Source organism: Pseudophryne corroboree, chromosome 2 (genome assembly GCF_028390025.1).
Source record: "Pseudophryne corroboree isolate aPseCor3 chromosome 2, aPseCor3.hap2, whole genome shotgun sequence".
Classification (NCBI taxonomy): Eukaryota; Metazoa; Chordata; class Amphibia; order Anura; family Myobatrachidae; genus Pseudophryne; species Pseudophryne corroboree.
Window position 1 is genome coordinate 499,519,727 of NC_086445.1, and position 16,307 is coordinate 499,536,033.

A 16,307-nucleotide genomic window follows, 5' to 3' on the forward strand; every position below is an offset into this window, starting at 1 on the left:
CCTGTATGAAGGTGGGGTACCTTGAATCGGTATACAGGCTTCCGTGCATTGGCCAATCCACCAACTAAACCCCCATCATTTATTTATTGAATTGTTGAGGATAAGTGAGTTTACTTTGGTGAGTGCTGGGTTCTCTGTTTGTATTTATTAGAGCGATGTGGTCATGGGCTACATGCACCCCGCCCTGTGAGTGGTAAGTACAGCTGTGTACCCCGCTTCTGTGGTGGAGAGTGCAGTGTTACATGCACCCCACCCTGTGAGTGGTAAGTGCATAGCTGTGCCCCGCTTCTGGTGCGGTGAGTGCTGTGGTTTTTACTCTGTGTGTATATGAAGGGGTTAATCTATGGTTAGCTCTTATTAACCGTGGCCACTAGCTTTCTCATGCACCCCTGTGTGGACTTTATTATCCTGAACCTGTCTCAGCTGTTTTTTAGCAATCATCTTTGAGCCAGTGCAATAGGTGACTAGTGTGCCTTTAAAAGCCATAAAGTCTGTGGCAGGTACACATTACATCTAGCAGGCAGATGATGCAGCAGTGTGGTAGTCAGGTTTTAAGACTCTGTGATAGTGTAGGACCTGTATGAAGGTGGGGTACCTTGAATCGGTATACAGGCTTCCGTGCATTGGCCAATCCACCAACTAAACCCCCATCATTTATTTATTGAATTGTTGAGGATAAGTGAGTTTACTTTGGTGAGTGCTGGGTTCTCTGTTTGTATTTATTAGAGCGATGTGGTCATGGGCTACATGCACCCCGCCCTGTGAGTGGTAAGTACAGCTGTGTACCCCGCTTCTGTGGTGGAGAGTGCAGTGTTACATGCACCCCACCCTGTGAGTGGTAAGTGCATAGCTGTGCCCCGCTTCTGGTGCGGTGAGTGCTGTGGTTTTTACTCTGTGTGTATATGAAGGGGTTAATCTATGGTTAGCTCTTATTAACCGTGGCCACTAGCTTTCTCATGCACCCCTGTGTGGACTTTATTATCCTGAACCTGTCTCAGCTGTTTTTTAGCAATCATCTTTGAGCCAGTGCAATAGGTGACTAGTGTGCCTTTAAAAGCCATAAAGTCTGTGGCAGGTACACATTACATCTAGCAGGCAGATGATGCAGCAGTGTGGTAGTCAGGTTTTAAGACTCTGTGATAGTGTAGGACCTGTATGAAGGTGGGGTACCTTGAATCGGTATACAGGCTTCCGTGCATTGGCCAATCCACCAACTAAACCCCCATCATTTATTTATTGAATTGTTGAGGATAAGTGAGTTTACTTTGGTGAGTGCTGGGTTCTCTGTTTGTATTTATTAGAGCGATGTGGTCATGGGCTACATGCACCCCGCCCTGTGAGTGGTAAGTACAGCTGTGTACCCCGCTTCTGTGGTGGAGAGTGCAGTGTTACATGCACCCCACCCTGTGAGTGGTAAGTGCATAGCTGTGCCCCGCTTCTGGTGCGGTGAGTGCTGTGGTTTTTACTCTGTGTGTGTGTATATACCGTATATACTCGAGTATAAGCCGAGTTTTTCAGCACATTTTTTGTGCTGAAAAAGCCCCCCCTCGGCTTATACTCGAGTGATGCTCCAGGACCACAATCAAAAGTTCCTGCTTCCGGTTGAGCGGCCAGTGCCGGCATCAAGGGGGTGCTGGGGCCACAACTGTCCCGGGCCCGGCCTCTCTGACAGCGAGTGGAGGGCCCGGGTCGCATGCCACCCGCCAGCGGTGTATTGGGCTGGAGTCTTGCTGGACAGGACCCCTTTCTTATTAGTAGCCACGGCCCGTTCTCAGTGACATCACCGCAGCCGCACTTTACATGCACAGATCGGGAAAGGCTGAGCTGTGTAACTTTGAAGCTGTGTGTGTTAGCGGTAACGGCGGTGAGGTCCGGCCGGGTGACTGTTCAGCAAGTGAGATACGCGCTGCACTGCCGCCGCTGCTGCTCTTGCTGAACAGTCACCCGGCCGGACCTCACCACCGTTGCCGCTAACACACACAGCTTCAAAGTTACACAGCTCAGCCTTTCCCGATCTGTGCATGTAAAGTGCGGCTGCGGAGAGCATCAACAGTGCAGTATCTCATGGCCCAGCTGCTTAACTTCCTAGTGACGGCTGATAGCTCTGCAGGACAGCAGCACCAATAGTCGTTCCTCCCTCCCAGCTGGCCTGAATGACAGCAGCTGCAGCCAAACAGCCGCCCCAAATACAGCCCCTCTCACTTTTTGATGGCTGATGGCGGAACCATCCAATCAGTGGCTGGCACCGCTGAGGCTGAACAACCACTAGAAGTAAAAAGAACGTCCTCCCGACTCCCGGATGTTAGGACCATGCTGAGTGTCGTTTGGGATCCTGTGCTGTGTTTCAGGTACCACCAGTTTATCTATGCAATTTGGTAGTGTCCTGAATAATGTACAAGCAGCAAAGAGCTGATGTGCCCTGGCCGGGGGCTGCTGGCATGTATGTTAGACCCCTCCATGCCTGGGGAGTGGGCGGCAAGTTACTCCTCATACAGGGCTGCAATTATACATGTGTATGTAGTGTTGTATCAGATGCTGGAGCCGCCAAATACTGTATACATGCAGTTACATGTGTGTGTGTGCATATTATATGTTTGTGTGTGTACGTGTGTATATATAAATCTTTTCTTGCGCATCAACATGCTCGCTGTGCGAATGGATGTGTACGGCTAGAGCTGCATTTCCCACCCTAGGCTTATACTCGAGTCAATAAGTTTTCCCAGTTTTTTGTGGTAAAATTAGGTGCCTCGGCTTATATTCGGGTCGACTTATACTCGAGTATATACGGTATATATATATATATATATATATATATATATATATATATATATTTATTATTTTTTTAAATTGCAGCAGCACATTTCACCCACATGGTGCTCAGATCCCTAATGAGAGACACTCCCAACACCGCCCACATTCAGTCCAGTGATCGGAGCTAGAGAACAGAATGAGCGACACAAAACCCATGATCTGCCCCTGGTGCCAGGAATAGGGGGCAGAGAGATAGCACATTAGAGTGTTGCAGACATGCAAGTGGCATTATACACCTCCCCCTCGTTATTACACCCCATCCAGGAGTAACCCGTGCTGCGATCCATCAAATAGCCCATCTACCCTGACCACAGGGCGGCTCTGCTGGTGCATTTACCTGCCGGGAGCTGCCCATTGACCAGCCCTCCATGGCCACCGCTCGCCTAAATCCAGGGGTTCACCGTGGGCCGAGGAGCTTCCACAAACTCCTTGCGCCCCAGCGCTTCATCACCCTCCTGTCCTAGCTCATGCTTCCCTCCCTCCAGGTGGCTGCCTTTCCTCCACCTCGCCATCCGCTAGAGGCGGCGGCTGCAGCTGCTGCAGGGACGGCAGTGCCCGGGGCTCTGCTGACACTATGCTGTGCTCACCCCCTCTGGCTACAATTCCCTGATACACCACATGAGCCTCCAGCGGGGGTGTGCACAGCATAGTATCAGCTGAGCCACGGCACGGCACTGCAGCTTCCCCAGCCGACACTCAATGAGCCGGCAGCAGCGGGGAGTGCAGGCGGTGACTATAAAGACCTGCACAGGGCGGCCCCGTGGGTGCTCATCATTTTCCGTGGGTGCTCGGGCCTGGGAGCACCCACGGAATCGGCGCCAGTGCCCACATTAGTGCTCCTAACACACAATTCCCACAGTAGTAGTGCCCCTTACACATAATGGCCACAGTTGTAGTGCCCCTTAAACATAATGACCACATTAGTGCCACTTATACACATAATGCCCACAGAAGTGCACCTTATACACAAAATGCCCACAGTAGTAGTGCAGCTTATATGCAGGATGTCCACAGAAATAGGGCCTCTTACACATAATGCCACCAATAGTAGTGCCCCTTACACATAATGACCACAGTAGTGCTGCTTATACATGTAATGCCCACATTAGTGCCCCTTATACGCATCTCTAATTCTGTCACTCCAGCAGCTCACCGCCGGTGTCCCTCCAGAAGCTTCCCCACTTCTCTTATCCCTCCAGCCCCCTCTCATCTTGTCTTCAAGATGCACAGAGCCTGCTCCTCTTCATACCTCCTCTTCACTTCATCAGCGATGACAGCATGGCCTCACATACTCTGTACCAGAAAAGGCAACCGCTGGGACCTGAGGAGGGATGAATGATGTCCAATAGAAACAGCATGTGTGAGTACAGGAGAGGTAGGCTGTAAATGGCTCATCAGTAACACTAGCACCGCCTGCATCATCTATTGATACAGGTGATGGGGCAGGTTTTTCTGTTGGAATTACTGTGCAAGCCAGTGGAGGTGGTGGAACTAGTTCCCCCTACCATTACAGGTGGTGGAACCCCGTTCCACCTCGTTCTCCCTCCCCACTTTAACCCCTGCTACCAGAGCAAGATAATACAGTTCAACGGTCTCACTATGCCAAGGTGACACACCACACTATAGTGAGTCTACAAATAAAACCATTTACAAATATTTTACAAGTACTAAAATAAAAAATCTGTCAATGTGGAGGAGGTGGCATTTTGGTGTCATCCCCTTATAACTTAATATACCAATAATAAAACAAACTCACCTTGCACATATTGTGATCTTTGTGGGAGGACAATAGCTTTGCATGATGGATCTGCTTCTGCAACAGAAACTTATTTTCAAACACAGTAGATGCATTTATAGTCACTGAAGATTTCAGCGGTATTCTCTTTTACCTTCATTAGCTGTATTTCTTTATTTAACTCAGAGAAGCCATGCTGTTCTTTTCCCTCAAGAATAGTAAATACCTTCAAAAAGAGGAAAATAATACTATTATAGAATAAACATAGATATTCGGCATGGGCAAAATGGTATAAAAAGCACTGCAAAATAATGGTATACAGTATTGAATTACAAAGGCATACCTTGGAACTGCCCTGACACTGGCAGAATAGTCCTGATTTGTATACTTTGAGAGTAACTAAAACTGTATGAAAATTGTGGAGTTTCAGGCCTAAGTGGGTTAGGCTACCAAAGAGATCTGTTGACCCCATCAATATGGTGCATGGACATGCATGCCCACTGTGAATGCCATAACCCTCTGCAGAAACTGTGCCCTGGCAATCATGGGGGTGTGGTTTCACCTCCCCTGCCCCCACCCTCCCCCTCATCCCTCTCTAAGCAGATCAAGATAGGGTTCATACAGGTCAAGGGCAGGCTCAATTTGTCCCGAGGAGCTGACTGAAACTAGACAGATCCGAGGATCCAGTCCTTGAATGTAAAGTAAGCACATACACCTTATACTAGGCCCACATGCAAAAGTGATTTATTGGTGCAGGAAGAGTTCCCATCTAAAGTGACGGAGATCGCAGGGGTGCGATTTAATTGTGTGTTTTTTGCGCTGATCGTGCCCCTAAAGGTTGGGTTTAGCCTTTTAAACTAGCTAAACCTGACCAAAGTGCTGGGCATTATCGCGAAAAGTGCCATGAGGCACCCAAACAAGTCACTTTCGGCACATTTCAGCTCGCCACACCCAGGGAGTGCGAGCTGAAATGGGTGGTGTTCATGTGACCGGCGGTCGGGAGACCGACAGTCACATGACCTCCTCCACCATCCCGACTGCTCACTATCCCGATGGTCGGCATGCCGACCAACAGGGACTATTCCCACTCGTGGGTGTCCACGACACGCATAGAGTGGGAATAGAACCCGTGGCGACCACAGGTCACCACCGAGCCCGCAAGGGGCTTGCTGCACTCGCCCCTCCCCGCCGGGATCCCGGCGTCGGTATGCTGCCGGGATCCCGGCGTCGGTAAGCTGACCGCCGGTCAGCCGTACTACATCCGCTGAAATGCAGACGCCAGCAGACATCACGTCCGGAGCTATAATTGAATAGCTTTGGCCCCATCTAGTGGCTGCTGGCAGACAAAACATAGAATTTCCCTAATTCCCAATTGGATCTGTGATCATCGATGGCCGCAGATCAGCATTCTGAGTGGAGGATTGGGACACTGTCAGCCATATGTATGGGCCCCTTTATTCCCAGTATAGAATCAACCCCACATTCTGTCAGTCTGCCTATGCTTTCAGTTCAGTTGAATATCTGTTGTACATGTTACAAGTATTTGTGTAAAGCACATTTCTAATGGTCCCTACACACTGGAAGATAACACTGAACAATATGAATGTTCTCGGACTCGTTCATATTGTTCAGTGTGGAAGCACCAACGATGAACGATGAGCGGCACCGCATTTGTTCATCGTTGGTACCCCGTCATTTATGCATGCAGGCCAATATGGACAATCTCGTCCATTTTAGCATGCACTGCTATGGAGCCGGGTGTGAAGGGGGGAGTGAAGAAACTTCACTCCCCCCCGTCACCTCCACCCCGCCACCGGGTCGCCTGCCGGCCATATCGGCCGTCGGGCAGCTCGGCGGCGGGTCGACAAGTGTGTAGGGCCCGTAAGTGCTATTCTACCGATGTATATGGGACGGAGGTTCTCAAATGCGGTCCTCAAGGCACCTCAACTGTCCAGGTTTTAGGTATATCCATGGCTCAGCACAGACGGTTAAATAAACTTGACAGAGGTGCTAATTAAGTCACCTATGGCCAAGCATGGTTAGACCTAAAACCTGAACCGTTGGGGTGCCATGAGGACAGTGTTTGAGAACCTCTGATATAGGGCCTTATTCTGATTTAGAAGTAAAGATGGAAACATAAAAGCAAGTAACTGAGCATCTGGGCAAAAGCATATTGCCCTGCAGGTGGGGGCAGATATAACATGTGAAGAGAGAGTTAGATTTGGGTGGGTCTGTCCAAACTGAAATCTAAATTGCAGTGTAAAAATAAAGCTTTCATTTGTGGACTACATGCAAAGCACCCAGTATTTACCGTAAACAGAAAAAAATATAAATGTATTTGCTCCCCTTGTATTGCATCATGGTTTGTTCCAGATACAAAGTTACTTGCTTTTTTTGCTTTAATTCCAGACCAGAATAACACCCACAAAGCTTTCAAATGTACAACTGTGAAGGGTGGTGCCCCCTTCTTCCCCACGTCGCGTCGGGCAACGGAGCGACGGGCGGCGGCGCGGCGGGCAGGTCCCAGTCTGGAGGGGCTTGCATCCGAAAGGATTCGAGCCCCTCCAATCACCGCGGCGCATTTCAAACGGCGCGCCAAGCGCGAGCCAATCAGGGCTCGCGCCTTGGCCGCCAATCAGAGCTCGCCGCGACAAGCCAATCGGGGCTCGCCGCGTCATAGCTCCACCCGCTCCCGGCGCCATATAAGAGGCGCTGCGGAGCGGGAGCAGTCAGTCGGGCGGCGGACGGCAGCGGAAGAAGAGCTCCAGCGGAAGAAGACGGCGGCCGAGCAGCGGGAGAAGACGTCGGCGGAGCAGCAGAAGAAGACGTCGGCGGAGCAGGAGAAGACATCGGCAGTGCGGGAGAAGACGTCGGCGGAGCCAAGCAAGAAGGCAGAAGACGGCGACCAGCGGCGGATGTCCGGCGGAGAGTGCTGCAGCGTGTGGAGAGCAAAAGAGCTAACTAAGCTCCCCGCTGCAGCCTCTCCCTCCGCGACAGGTAGGCGGCCTTGGGCCACCTCCACCTATTTATAACCCTCCCTAGAGCACCAGGGACAGGCACTAGGCCTGCGGGGAGAGTCAGGCCTCCGGCCTGTGCCCACTCCAGGCCTCCGGCCTGTGCCCACTCCAGGCCTCCGGCCTGTGCCCACTCCAGGCCTCCGGCCTGTGCCCACACCAGGCCTCCGGCCTGTGCCCTCACTCAGGCTCCTGCCTGCGCCCCTCATTCAGGCTCCTGCCTGCGCCCCTCATTCAGGCTCCTGCCTGCGCCCCTCATTCAGGCTCCTGCCTGCGCCCCTCCGGCTGGAAGTGGGCTGTGCAGCAGTTCTTGAGGGATCAGTGGCTGTTGTTTGAAGCCGACCGGCCCCACGCGGTGTATGGCCCAGGGGATTGGAAGTGTGGAGTAACGTTCCCGTCCCACACGTCGCCATCCCCCGGCCATCGGGAGTGGGCCACCGTCTGCTTCAGACCCCCGTCCTTCATTGTGAGCCAAAGGCACCGGCCGGTGTCCAACATCTGGAAGGTAGGACTGGTAAATCGGGGTATACTGTTGGGCCGGGGAATTGTTCCACTGACTTGCTGGGTAGTGAACGTGATTAATTAGTCCGGTCTCTGTTTGATTTGGATAGAACCAGTAGCCTCCAGTTGTTTAAGTTAGTTTGTTTGGGCAGGCGTAGTTGGCTGTATCGTTGTTAGCCGTAGAGTAGCCTGCAGGTAGGGAGGCTGTTCTTCTTGTCCCAACAGGAGCGGAGAGGTGCGACAATCAAGGTGACCCGCAAGTTGGAAGTGAGTATCACCCTGTGCCTGTCTGTCTGTCTGTCATTCCCCCCCCTGTATACCGGTCGGGAGGGTTTGCTCGCGGACGCGAGGACCCCCCTCTCACCACACAACGTGCGAGTGTGTGAGAATTGGGTAGCTGAGGCCTATTGGCCAGTGATGACCTTCCGCCCAGCCGGTGAAGGTCGCGGCTACCCCTGACGTGTCCCGTACTCTAGGCGGAGGTCGGGCGTACGTCTCAACCGGCATATCCCTCTCTTTCCAGACCCCCGTCGTCCACGGTGAGGTGGTGTTCGCGCTGGTGCCTGGTCCGGAGAGCGGAGTCCCTACGCATCTGGATATCGTCTGTGACGGCGTTGCACAGGTGGGTGAAGTGACGACACCTGCACAGCGGCAGGCAGTACATCCTTGTTAGGCCTGCCACATTTGGCGTAGTCGGCAGGATGGACGGAGATTAGTCACTACCCACAGCCGAGAAGCCATGGACAGATGTGCCGAAACTACCCACTCGGAGAGGCTCGACTGCCAGCTCCACTGATGTGGTACCGAGGGGAACGGACGACGAGCGACGAAGGTCATCGCGTCGACTCAACGTCGGACCAGCCCTCGCCCACCTACCCCGTTACGACGGTCGCAATATGACCTTAGAGGACTGGAAGGCCCGACTAGAGGCGACGTTTCTCATTTATCGGGTGCCCGACGACCTGCAGGTGCCCCTCGCCCTGAATTCTCTGGAAGGCGAGGCTCGTCGGACGATTCTTTTACGACCCGACGATGAACGCGAGGAACTGGAGGAGATCTATAGTATCCTGGGGGATATCTATGGGGACACCTCCTCGGCGGGGACCCTCCGGCAGCGTCTGTTTGGCCGGTTCCAGAGGGAGGACGAGTCCATTCCCCAGTATGCCAACGCCCTCCAAGAGATGATGGGAGAAGTACGTCGGAAGGACCCCGATGGGTTTGGTGCACTCACCAACACCAGTCAGATATTGCGAGATCAGTTCGCCATGGGACTCAGGAACGTGCCCTGAGGCAGGTGATGCTGGATAAGATATCCCAGGATGACACCCTGACCTTCCATCAGGTGGAAATCGACGTCATAGCCAGGGACCGCAATGCCAATTACGGGCCACATGCTGTCTTTCCCCAGTGGGTGCAGCCGATCTCCGCGCCCGTGGCTAGCAGGGAGACCAACCCATTAGAGACCTGTGTGCAAGACCTGAAAGAGGCCTTTCTCCGGGTGACCAAAGAGATGAGGGAAGAGGTCTCCCAGCTGAGGGAGGAGGTGTACCGGCGTGACCAGCGAGGCACGGAGTCCCGCGAGCGGGACACCAGGCGGCCCCGTGGACGAAGCACGGGACCCGACGGCCGTCCGGGAGAGGGCCGAGGCCCTCGTTGCTACCGCTGCCATCGGTACGGGCATATTGCACGGACCTGTACCGAAGCAATCCCAGAGGCGCCGTTAAACTGACCTCCCTCGCGGTAACGGGACCACCCGTGGGGGAGAGCGATGAGGGGAGATCAGCCATTAACGAACAGGCTGAATTGGTAGGAGAGTGTCCCGTGGTAGTCAGCCGCCTCGGTGGGAAAGACCAGTCCTGCCTGTTGGATACCGGCTCTCAAGTATCCACCATTTCCGAGGCCTGTTTCCTTGAATACTACGCCCACCTCAAAAGTGAGGTGTCCGAGAGCTTCATTACCCTCACGGCAGCTAATAACCTACCCATCCCCGTGGTGGGGGTGGTGTGGATGGAAATGGTGGTTTGTGGCCGAGAGCTGGGTAGGAAGGGGCTGCTGGTAGTCAGCAGCCCGGGGCTGAGCCATGGCCCAGTGATCCTCGGGATGAATGTACTCCGACATCTTGACCAGCTCTTGTTCCAGGAAAATGGGCCACACTATTGGAAGAATCTGGGAGTCCGGCGCCCCGTCCAGCAGGCTCTCCAACAAGTGGGGCGACGGGGGACCAGGGCCCTAGGGGCAATCGATGAGCACCTGGGTCTTTTGAAGGTCGGTCACCACCAGCGCCTGGAGTTGCCACCTCGCCAAGAGGTCCTGATCCCTCTGGAAGTACGGACTCATCAGAGCCTAAATGGCATGGAGGTGATGATAGAGCCCACTGATGTGCTGAGGGTAGGGTCTGGAGTGATGGTGGCACGTACCGTGTCGGTGGTGACCGGGGGGAAGGTCTCCGTCCGCCTTTGTAATCTCACCGATCAGCTTTGCCGAGTCCCGGCTGGGACAGTCATTGCTCAGGTGGTGGCGATTCACGAGGATAGCATTCAGGGTATGCGAAAACTCTCCCTACAGCCGGAAGCTTCCGAGGCATGGGCATTGTCTGTTCAAGTGGAGGAGCAGGAGGGGGCCTGCCCTGAGTGGAACGGTACAATAATCCGCACGCAGATGGACGTGTCGCTAGATGAGTGCGCGGCCGGGGATGTAGCCAAGCTGGACCAGATGCTCTGGAATCGTCAGAAGGTGTTCTCCCGGCACGAAGAGGATTTCGGGTATACGGAGGACCTACAGCATGAGATCCGTACCGGAGACGCCCCCCGGTTCGGGAGCGGTATCGGCCGATACCGCCCCGGTTGTACCAAGAAGTAAAGAGCATGTTGCGTCAGATGCTGGACAACCACGTGATCCAGGAGAGCAAGACTCCATGGGCTGCACCCATTGTCCTAGTCCGGAAGAAGGACGGGACTATCCGGTTCTGTGTGGATTACCGGAAGTTGAATAGTTGCACCGTCCGGGACTCTTACCCTCTCCCTAGGATTGAGGAGTCCCTAGCTGCACTGGGCAATGCTAAATTCTTTTCGACCCTGGACCTGGCCAGTGGGTACTGGCAAGTGCCGGTAGCTCCCCAGGATAGGGAGAAGACCGCATTCGTTACTCCCATGGGGTTGTTCGAATTTTGCCGCATGCCGTTCGGGTTGAACAATGCGCCCGCCACATTCCAGCGGATGATGGAGAGGTGCTTGGGAGACTTGAATTTTGAGGCCTTGCTGATTTACCTGGACGACATCATCGTGTTCGCCGCGACCTTGGAGGAACACTTTGCTCGACTCGACATGGTTCTTCAACGGTTGGAGGAGTACGGCCTGAAGCTCAAGCCCCGGAAGTGCCACCTGTTGAAATCCAGTTTGGAGTACCTCGGGCACGTGGTGTCACGCGATGGGGTGTACCCAACCCCCAGCAAGGTGGCGGCCGTCCAGGAATGGAAGGTGCCCACCACTGTCACGGAATTGCGGGCATTCCTGGGTTTGGTGGGGTACTACCGACGCTTCATCAAGGATTTCGCCCGGATTGCGGAACCCCTACATGCCTTGCTTCGAGGGATTGCGACCACGAAGAAAGCTGCCCTGGAGACTTGGGGAGAAGCGCAGAACCTGGCCTTTGACCGACTGAAGGCAAGTCTCACGGAGGCTCCGGTGTTGGGGTACGCAGATTTTGAGAAGCCCTTCGTTCTATACACGGACGGAAGTCTGCAGGGGTTGGGCGCGGTCTTGGCTCAGGTTCAGGATGGGCAGGAGCGGGTGATTGCTTACGGCAGTCGTAGCCTGCGAGAGACCGAAAGGAACCCAGGCAACTACAGTTCCTTCAAGTTGGAATTGCTGGCGGTGGTGTGGGCCGTGACCGAGAAATTTGCGGAGTACTTGACCGCCGCTCACGTGGATATTTTTACAGACAACAACCCCCTGGCGTACCTGGAGACCGCCAAGTTAGGCGCCTTGGAGCAACGGTTGGTGGCCAGGTTGGCCAAGTTCTCCTACAAGATTCGCTATCGGTCGGGGAAAAGTAATACCAACGCGGATGCCCTGTCTCGCTTTCCAGTGGAAACCCCCGAACCTGGTGGAGAAGAAGATGACTGCGGAGAAGAAATGCCGGATCTCACTCGTGTGCGGCAGCCCGTGGGCGGAGAGTTGTGTCGACAGAACGCCCAGGCTGCCTTACTTAGGTACACGGAGACGGACTGGGCACAGGAACAGCAGGCCGACGAAGGTTTGGACCTCATTCGACAGTGGGTACAGAGGGGTCAGATGCCATCTCGCCGGGAGCAGGATGGGCTGACTGTGTTGTGTAGGAAGGTGGTGCGTCGTTGGGACCAATTGCGGGTCTGCGCTGGTACCCTACGGAGACGATGCTACTTGGAACAGGAAATGCGTACTGTTGAGCAGGTGGTCGTGCCAGAAGGCCGGGTGCGGTCAGTGGTGGAGGAGGCGCACGAGCAGGGGGCCCATTTGGGACCCTATAAAACATACCATTGGTTGAGACGCCAATATTTCGCCCCCCGGCTGCAAGCGGTCGTGGACCAGGTATGTCGCGAGTGCAGGAGGTGTGCGGTAGTTAAGCCGCAGGAACAGCATGTGCCCATCCAGACGATCCGAACCAGTCGGCCGCTGGAGATGCTGATGATCGACTACGTGTTGATCGGGGAGTCAGTAAGTGGACACCAGTATGCCCTGGTAATGACTGACCACTTCACTAAATTCACGGTAGTGGTCCCCACCCGAAACCAGACTGCAGAGTCAGCAACACGAGCGATCGTCGAACATTTCTTTCGGCAGTACGGTTGCCCCGAGCGGATCCATTCGGATCAAGGGGCCTGTTTCCAGGGGCAGCTGATGGAACGCCTCTGCCAGCTTTATGGCGTTCAAAAGTCCCGCACAACACCTTACCACCCGCAGGGGAATGGCGCCTGCGAGAGGTTTAACCGGACTCTGCTGCAGATGCTCCGCGTGTTGGAGCGAGCTGAGAAGCAGCGATGGCCCGAACATGTTCAGGAACTGGTCTGGACTTATAACAACAGAGTCCATCACACCACGGGATTTTCCCCTTTTTTTTTGCTGTTCGGTCGACCAGGACGGGAGGCACACGACTTGCAACTGTCCGGGACTGAGGAGGGAACGCCCCTCGCCCCTGCCGAATGGGTCGAGGACCACCGCCTGCGGCTGAAGGCGGCACACGAGTTGGCTGGGAGGCTGATCGCAGACCACCAGCATCCACCCGTGAGGTCCCACGAGCCTGGACCGCTGGCCGTGGGCCAGCGAGTGTTGGTGCGAGAGGTTCGCCCGGGGGGGAAATTGTCTGAACGGTGGGAAGTTACCCCATACCTTGTTCGCCGTCGCTTGGCCCCAGGTGGGCCAGTGTATCAAGTGGAGTCTACCGATGGGACGGGACGCCTGCGCACGTTACATCGGAGTAAGCTGCGACCTTGTCCGTTCCTGGATCCGGTGAGCGAGGCTGAGCCCCCTGAAGCGGAGGACGGGGTGGGGGCCCCTGCCTGGGAAGCTCCGACCCCTCTGCCAGACGAGGAATGGTGGTCGCCGGTCGAGGAGAATCAGCCGGAGGAGGCATCGGAGCCTCAACCCCCAGCCGATGTAGTTGCCTCCCCCCTACCAAGACGCTCTCTGCGTTCGAATAGGGGAGTCCCAGGCCCTCGCTACGCGGATCCGAACTTTGTGTGGTCGGATTCTTGCTTTGTGGGGACCACAAAGGACAAAGGGGGGGAAATGTGTAGGGTGGTGCCCCCTTCTTCCCCACGTCGCGTCGGGCGACGGGCGGCGGCGCGGCGGGCAGGTCCCAGTCTGGAGGGGCTTGCATCCGAAAGGATTCGAGCCCCTCCAATCACCGCGGCACATTTCAAACAGCGCGCCAAGCGCGAGCCAATCAGGGCCCGCGCCTTGGCCGCCAATCAGAGCTCGCCGCGACGAGCCAATCTGGGCTCGCCGCGTCATAGCTCCGCCCGCTCCCGGCGCCATATAAGAGGCGCTGCGGAGCGGGAGCAGTCAGTCGGGCGGCGGACGGCAGCGGAAGAAGAGCTCCAGCGGAAGAAGACGGCGGCCGAGCAGCGGGAGAAGACGTCGGCGGAGCAGCAGAAGAAGACGTCGGCGGAGCAGGAGAAGACATCGGCAGTGCGGGAGAAGACGTCGGCGGAGCCAAGCAAGAAGGCAGAAGACGGCGACCAGCGGCGGATGTCCGGCGGAGAGTGCTGCAGCGTGTGGAGAGCAAAAGAGCTAACGAAGCTCCCCGCTGCAGCCTCTCCCTCCGCGACAGGTAGGCGGCCTTGGGCCACCTCCACCTATTTATAACCCTCCCTAGAGCACCAGGGACAGGCACTAGGCCTGCGGGGAGAGTCAGGCCTCCGGCCTGTGCCCACTCCAGGCCTCCGGCCTGTGCCCACTCTAGGCCTCCGGCCTGTGCCCACTCCAGGCCTCCGGCCTGTGCCCACTCCAGGCCTCCGGCCTGTGCCCACACCAGGCCTCCGGCCTGTGCCCACACCAGGCCTCTGGCCTGTGCCCTCACTCAGGCTCCTGCCTGCGCCCCTCATTCAGGCTCCTGCCTGCGCCCCTCATTCAGGCTCCTGCCTGCGCCCCTCATTCAGGCTCCTGCCTGCGCCCCTCATTCAGGCTCCTGCCTGCGCCCCTCCGGCTGGAAGTGGGCTGTGCAGCAGCTCTTGAGGGATCAGTGGCTGTTGTTTGAAGCCGACCGGCCCCACGCGGTGTATGGCCCAGGGGATTGGAAGTGTGGAGTAACGTTCCCGTCCCACACGTCGCCATCCCCCGGCCGTCGGGAGTGGGCCACCGTCTGCTTCAGACCCCCGTCCTTCATTGTGAGCCAAAGGCACCGGCCGGTGTCCAACATCTGGAAGGTAGGACTGGTAAATCGGGGTATACTGTTGGGCCGGGGAATTGTTCCACTGACTTGCTGGGTAGTGAACGTGATTAATTAGTCCGGTCTCTGTTTGATTGGGATAGAACCAGTAGCCTCTAGTTGTTTAAGTTAGTTTGTTTGGGCAGGCGTAGTTGGCTGTATCGTTGTTAGCCGTAGAGTAGCCTGCAGGTAGGGAGGCTGTTCTTCTTGCCCCAACAGGAGCGGAGAGGTGCGACAATCAAGGCGACCCGCAAGTTGGAAGTGAGTATCACCCTGTGCCTGTCTGTCTGTCTGTCATTCCCCCCCCTGTATACCGGTCGGGAGGGTTTGCTCGCGGACGCGAGGACCCCCCTCTCACCACACAACGTGCGAGTGTGTGAGAATTGGGTAGCTGAGGCCTATTGGCCAGTGATGACCTTCCGCCCAGCCGGTGAAGGTCGCGGCTACCCCTGACGTGTCCCGTACTCTAGGCGGAGGTCGGGCGTACGTCTCAACCGGCATATCCCTCTCTTTCCAGACCCCCGTCGTCCGCGGTGAGGTGGTGTTCGCGCTGGTGCCTGGTCCGGAGAGCGGAGTCCCTACGCATCTGGATATCGTCTGTGACGGCGTTGCACAGGTGGGTGAAGTGACGACACCTGCACAGCGGCAGGCAGTACATCCTTGTTAGGCCTGCCACACAACATACTTACCTACTTTTTGAACTTTCCCTCCCAGGGATCCTAGACAGAGCCGGCCCTAACCAATATGATGCCCTAGGCAAGATTTTGGCTGGTGCCCCCTAGCACCACCGCTGGTTCTGCCTCTGACCTTGCACCTCTTTCCCAGCACCATCACCCCTCACCCATAGCAGTCCTTATTTTGGGGTTTGTACACCCTATATTTTAAATAGGAACAGTTCGCACATTTTGAGCACAGCCCAAAAAGGGGTGAGTTTTTGCTGGCAAGGGGCATGGCCCCACAATAGTAACCCCAATTCCAATGACACCACACAGTACTGCAACTTTATTCACATTTGATCATGCGATAGTGTCCATAATTCATATTACATCCCACAGTAGTATCACTTTACCTTATAAACGTTACTCCTCACAGTAGAGCCCCTTATTCACATTACATCACACTGAATAGCTCCTTATTCACATTACATCACACTGAATTGCTCCTTATGCACATTACACCACACCCTATTGCTCTTTATTCACATTAGACAACACAGTAGTGTCCTTTCTATATGCAACGCCACATAGTAGAGCACCTTATACACATAATGCCACACACTAGTAATGCATTTATACACATAATTCCACACAGTAATGCCCCTTACACATGAGACACATTAT

The 16,307-nt window shown here is 55.1% G+C and overlaps 1 protein-coding gene across 3 annotated transcripts in view; it reads right to left on the reverse strand.

The window, feature by feature from the left end:
* Positions 1–16,307, reverse strand: part of LOC135031250 (uncharacterized) — a 114,752-nt gene that overhangs the window by 38,045 nt on the left and 60,400 nt on the right. For all 3 annotated transcript variants that reach the window (XM_063953997.1, XM_063953996.1, XM_063953998.1), the window contains 2 exons: positions 4,701–4,772; positions 4,568–4,624 (listed from right to left, as the gene is read on the reverse strand). In XM_063953997.1, the coding sequence (XP_063810067.1) occupies positions 4,568–4,624; positions 4,701–4,772 (129 nt within the window). The remainder of the gene's footprint in view (positions 1–4,567; positions 4,625–4,700; positions 4,773–16,307) is intronic.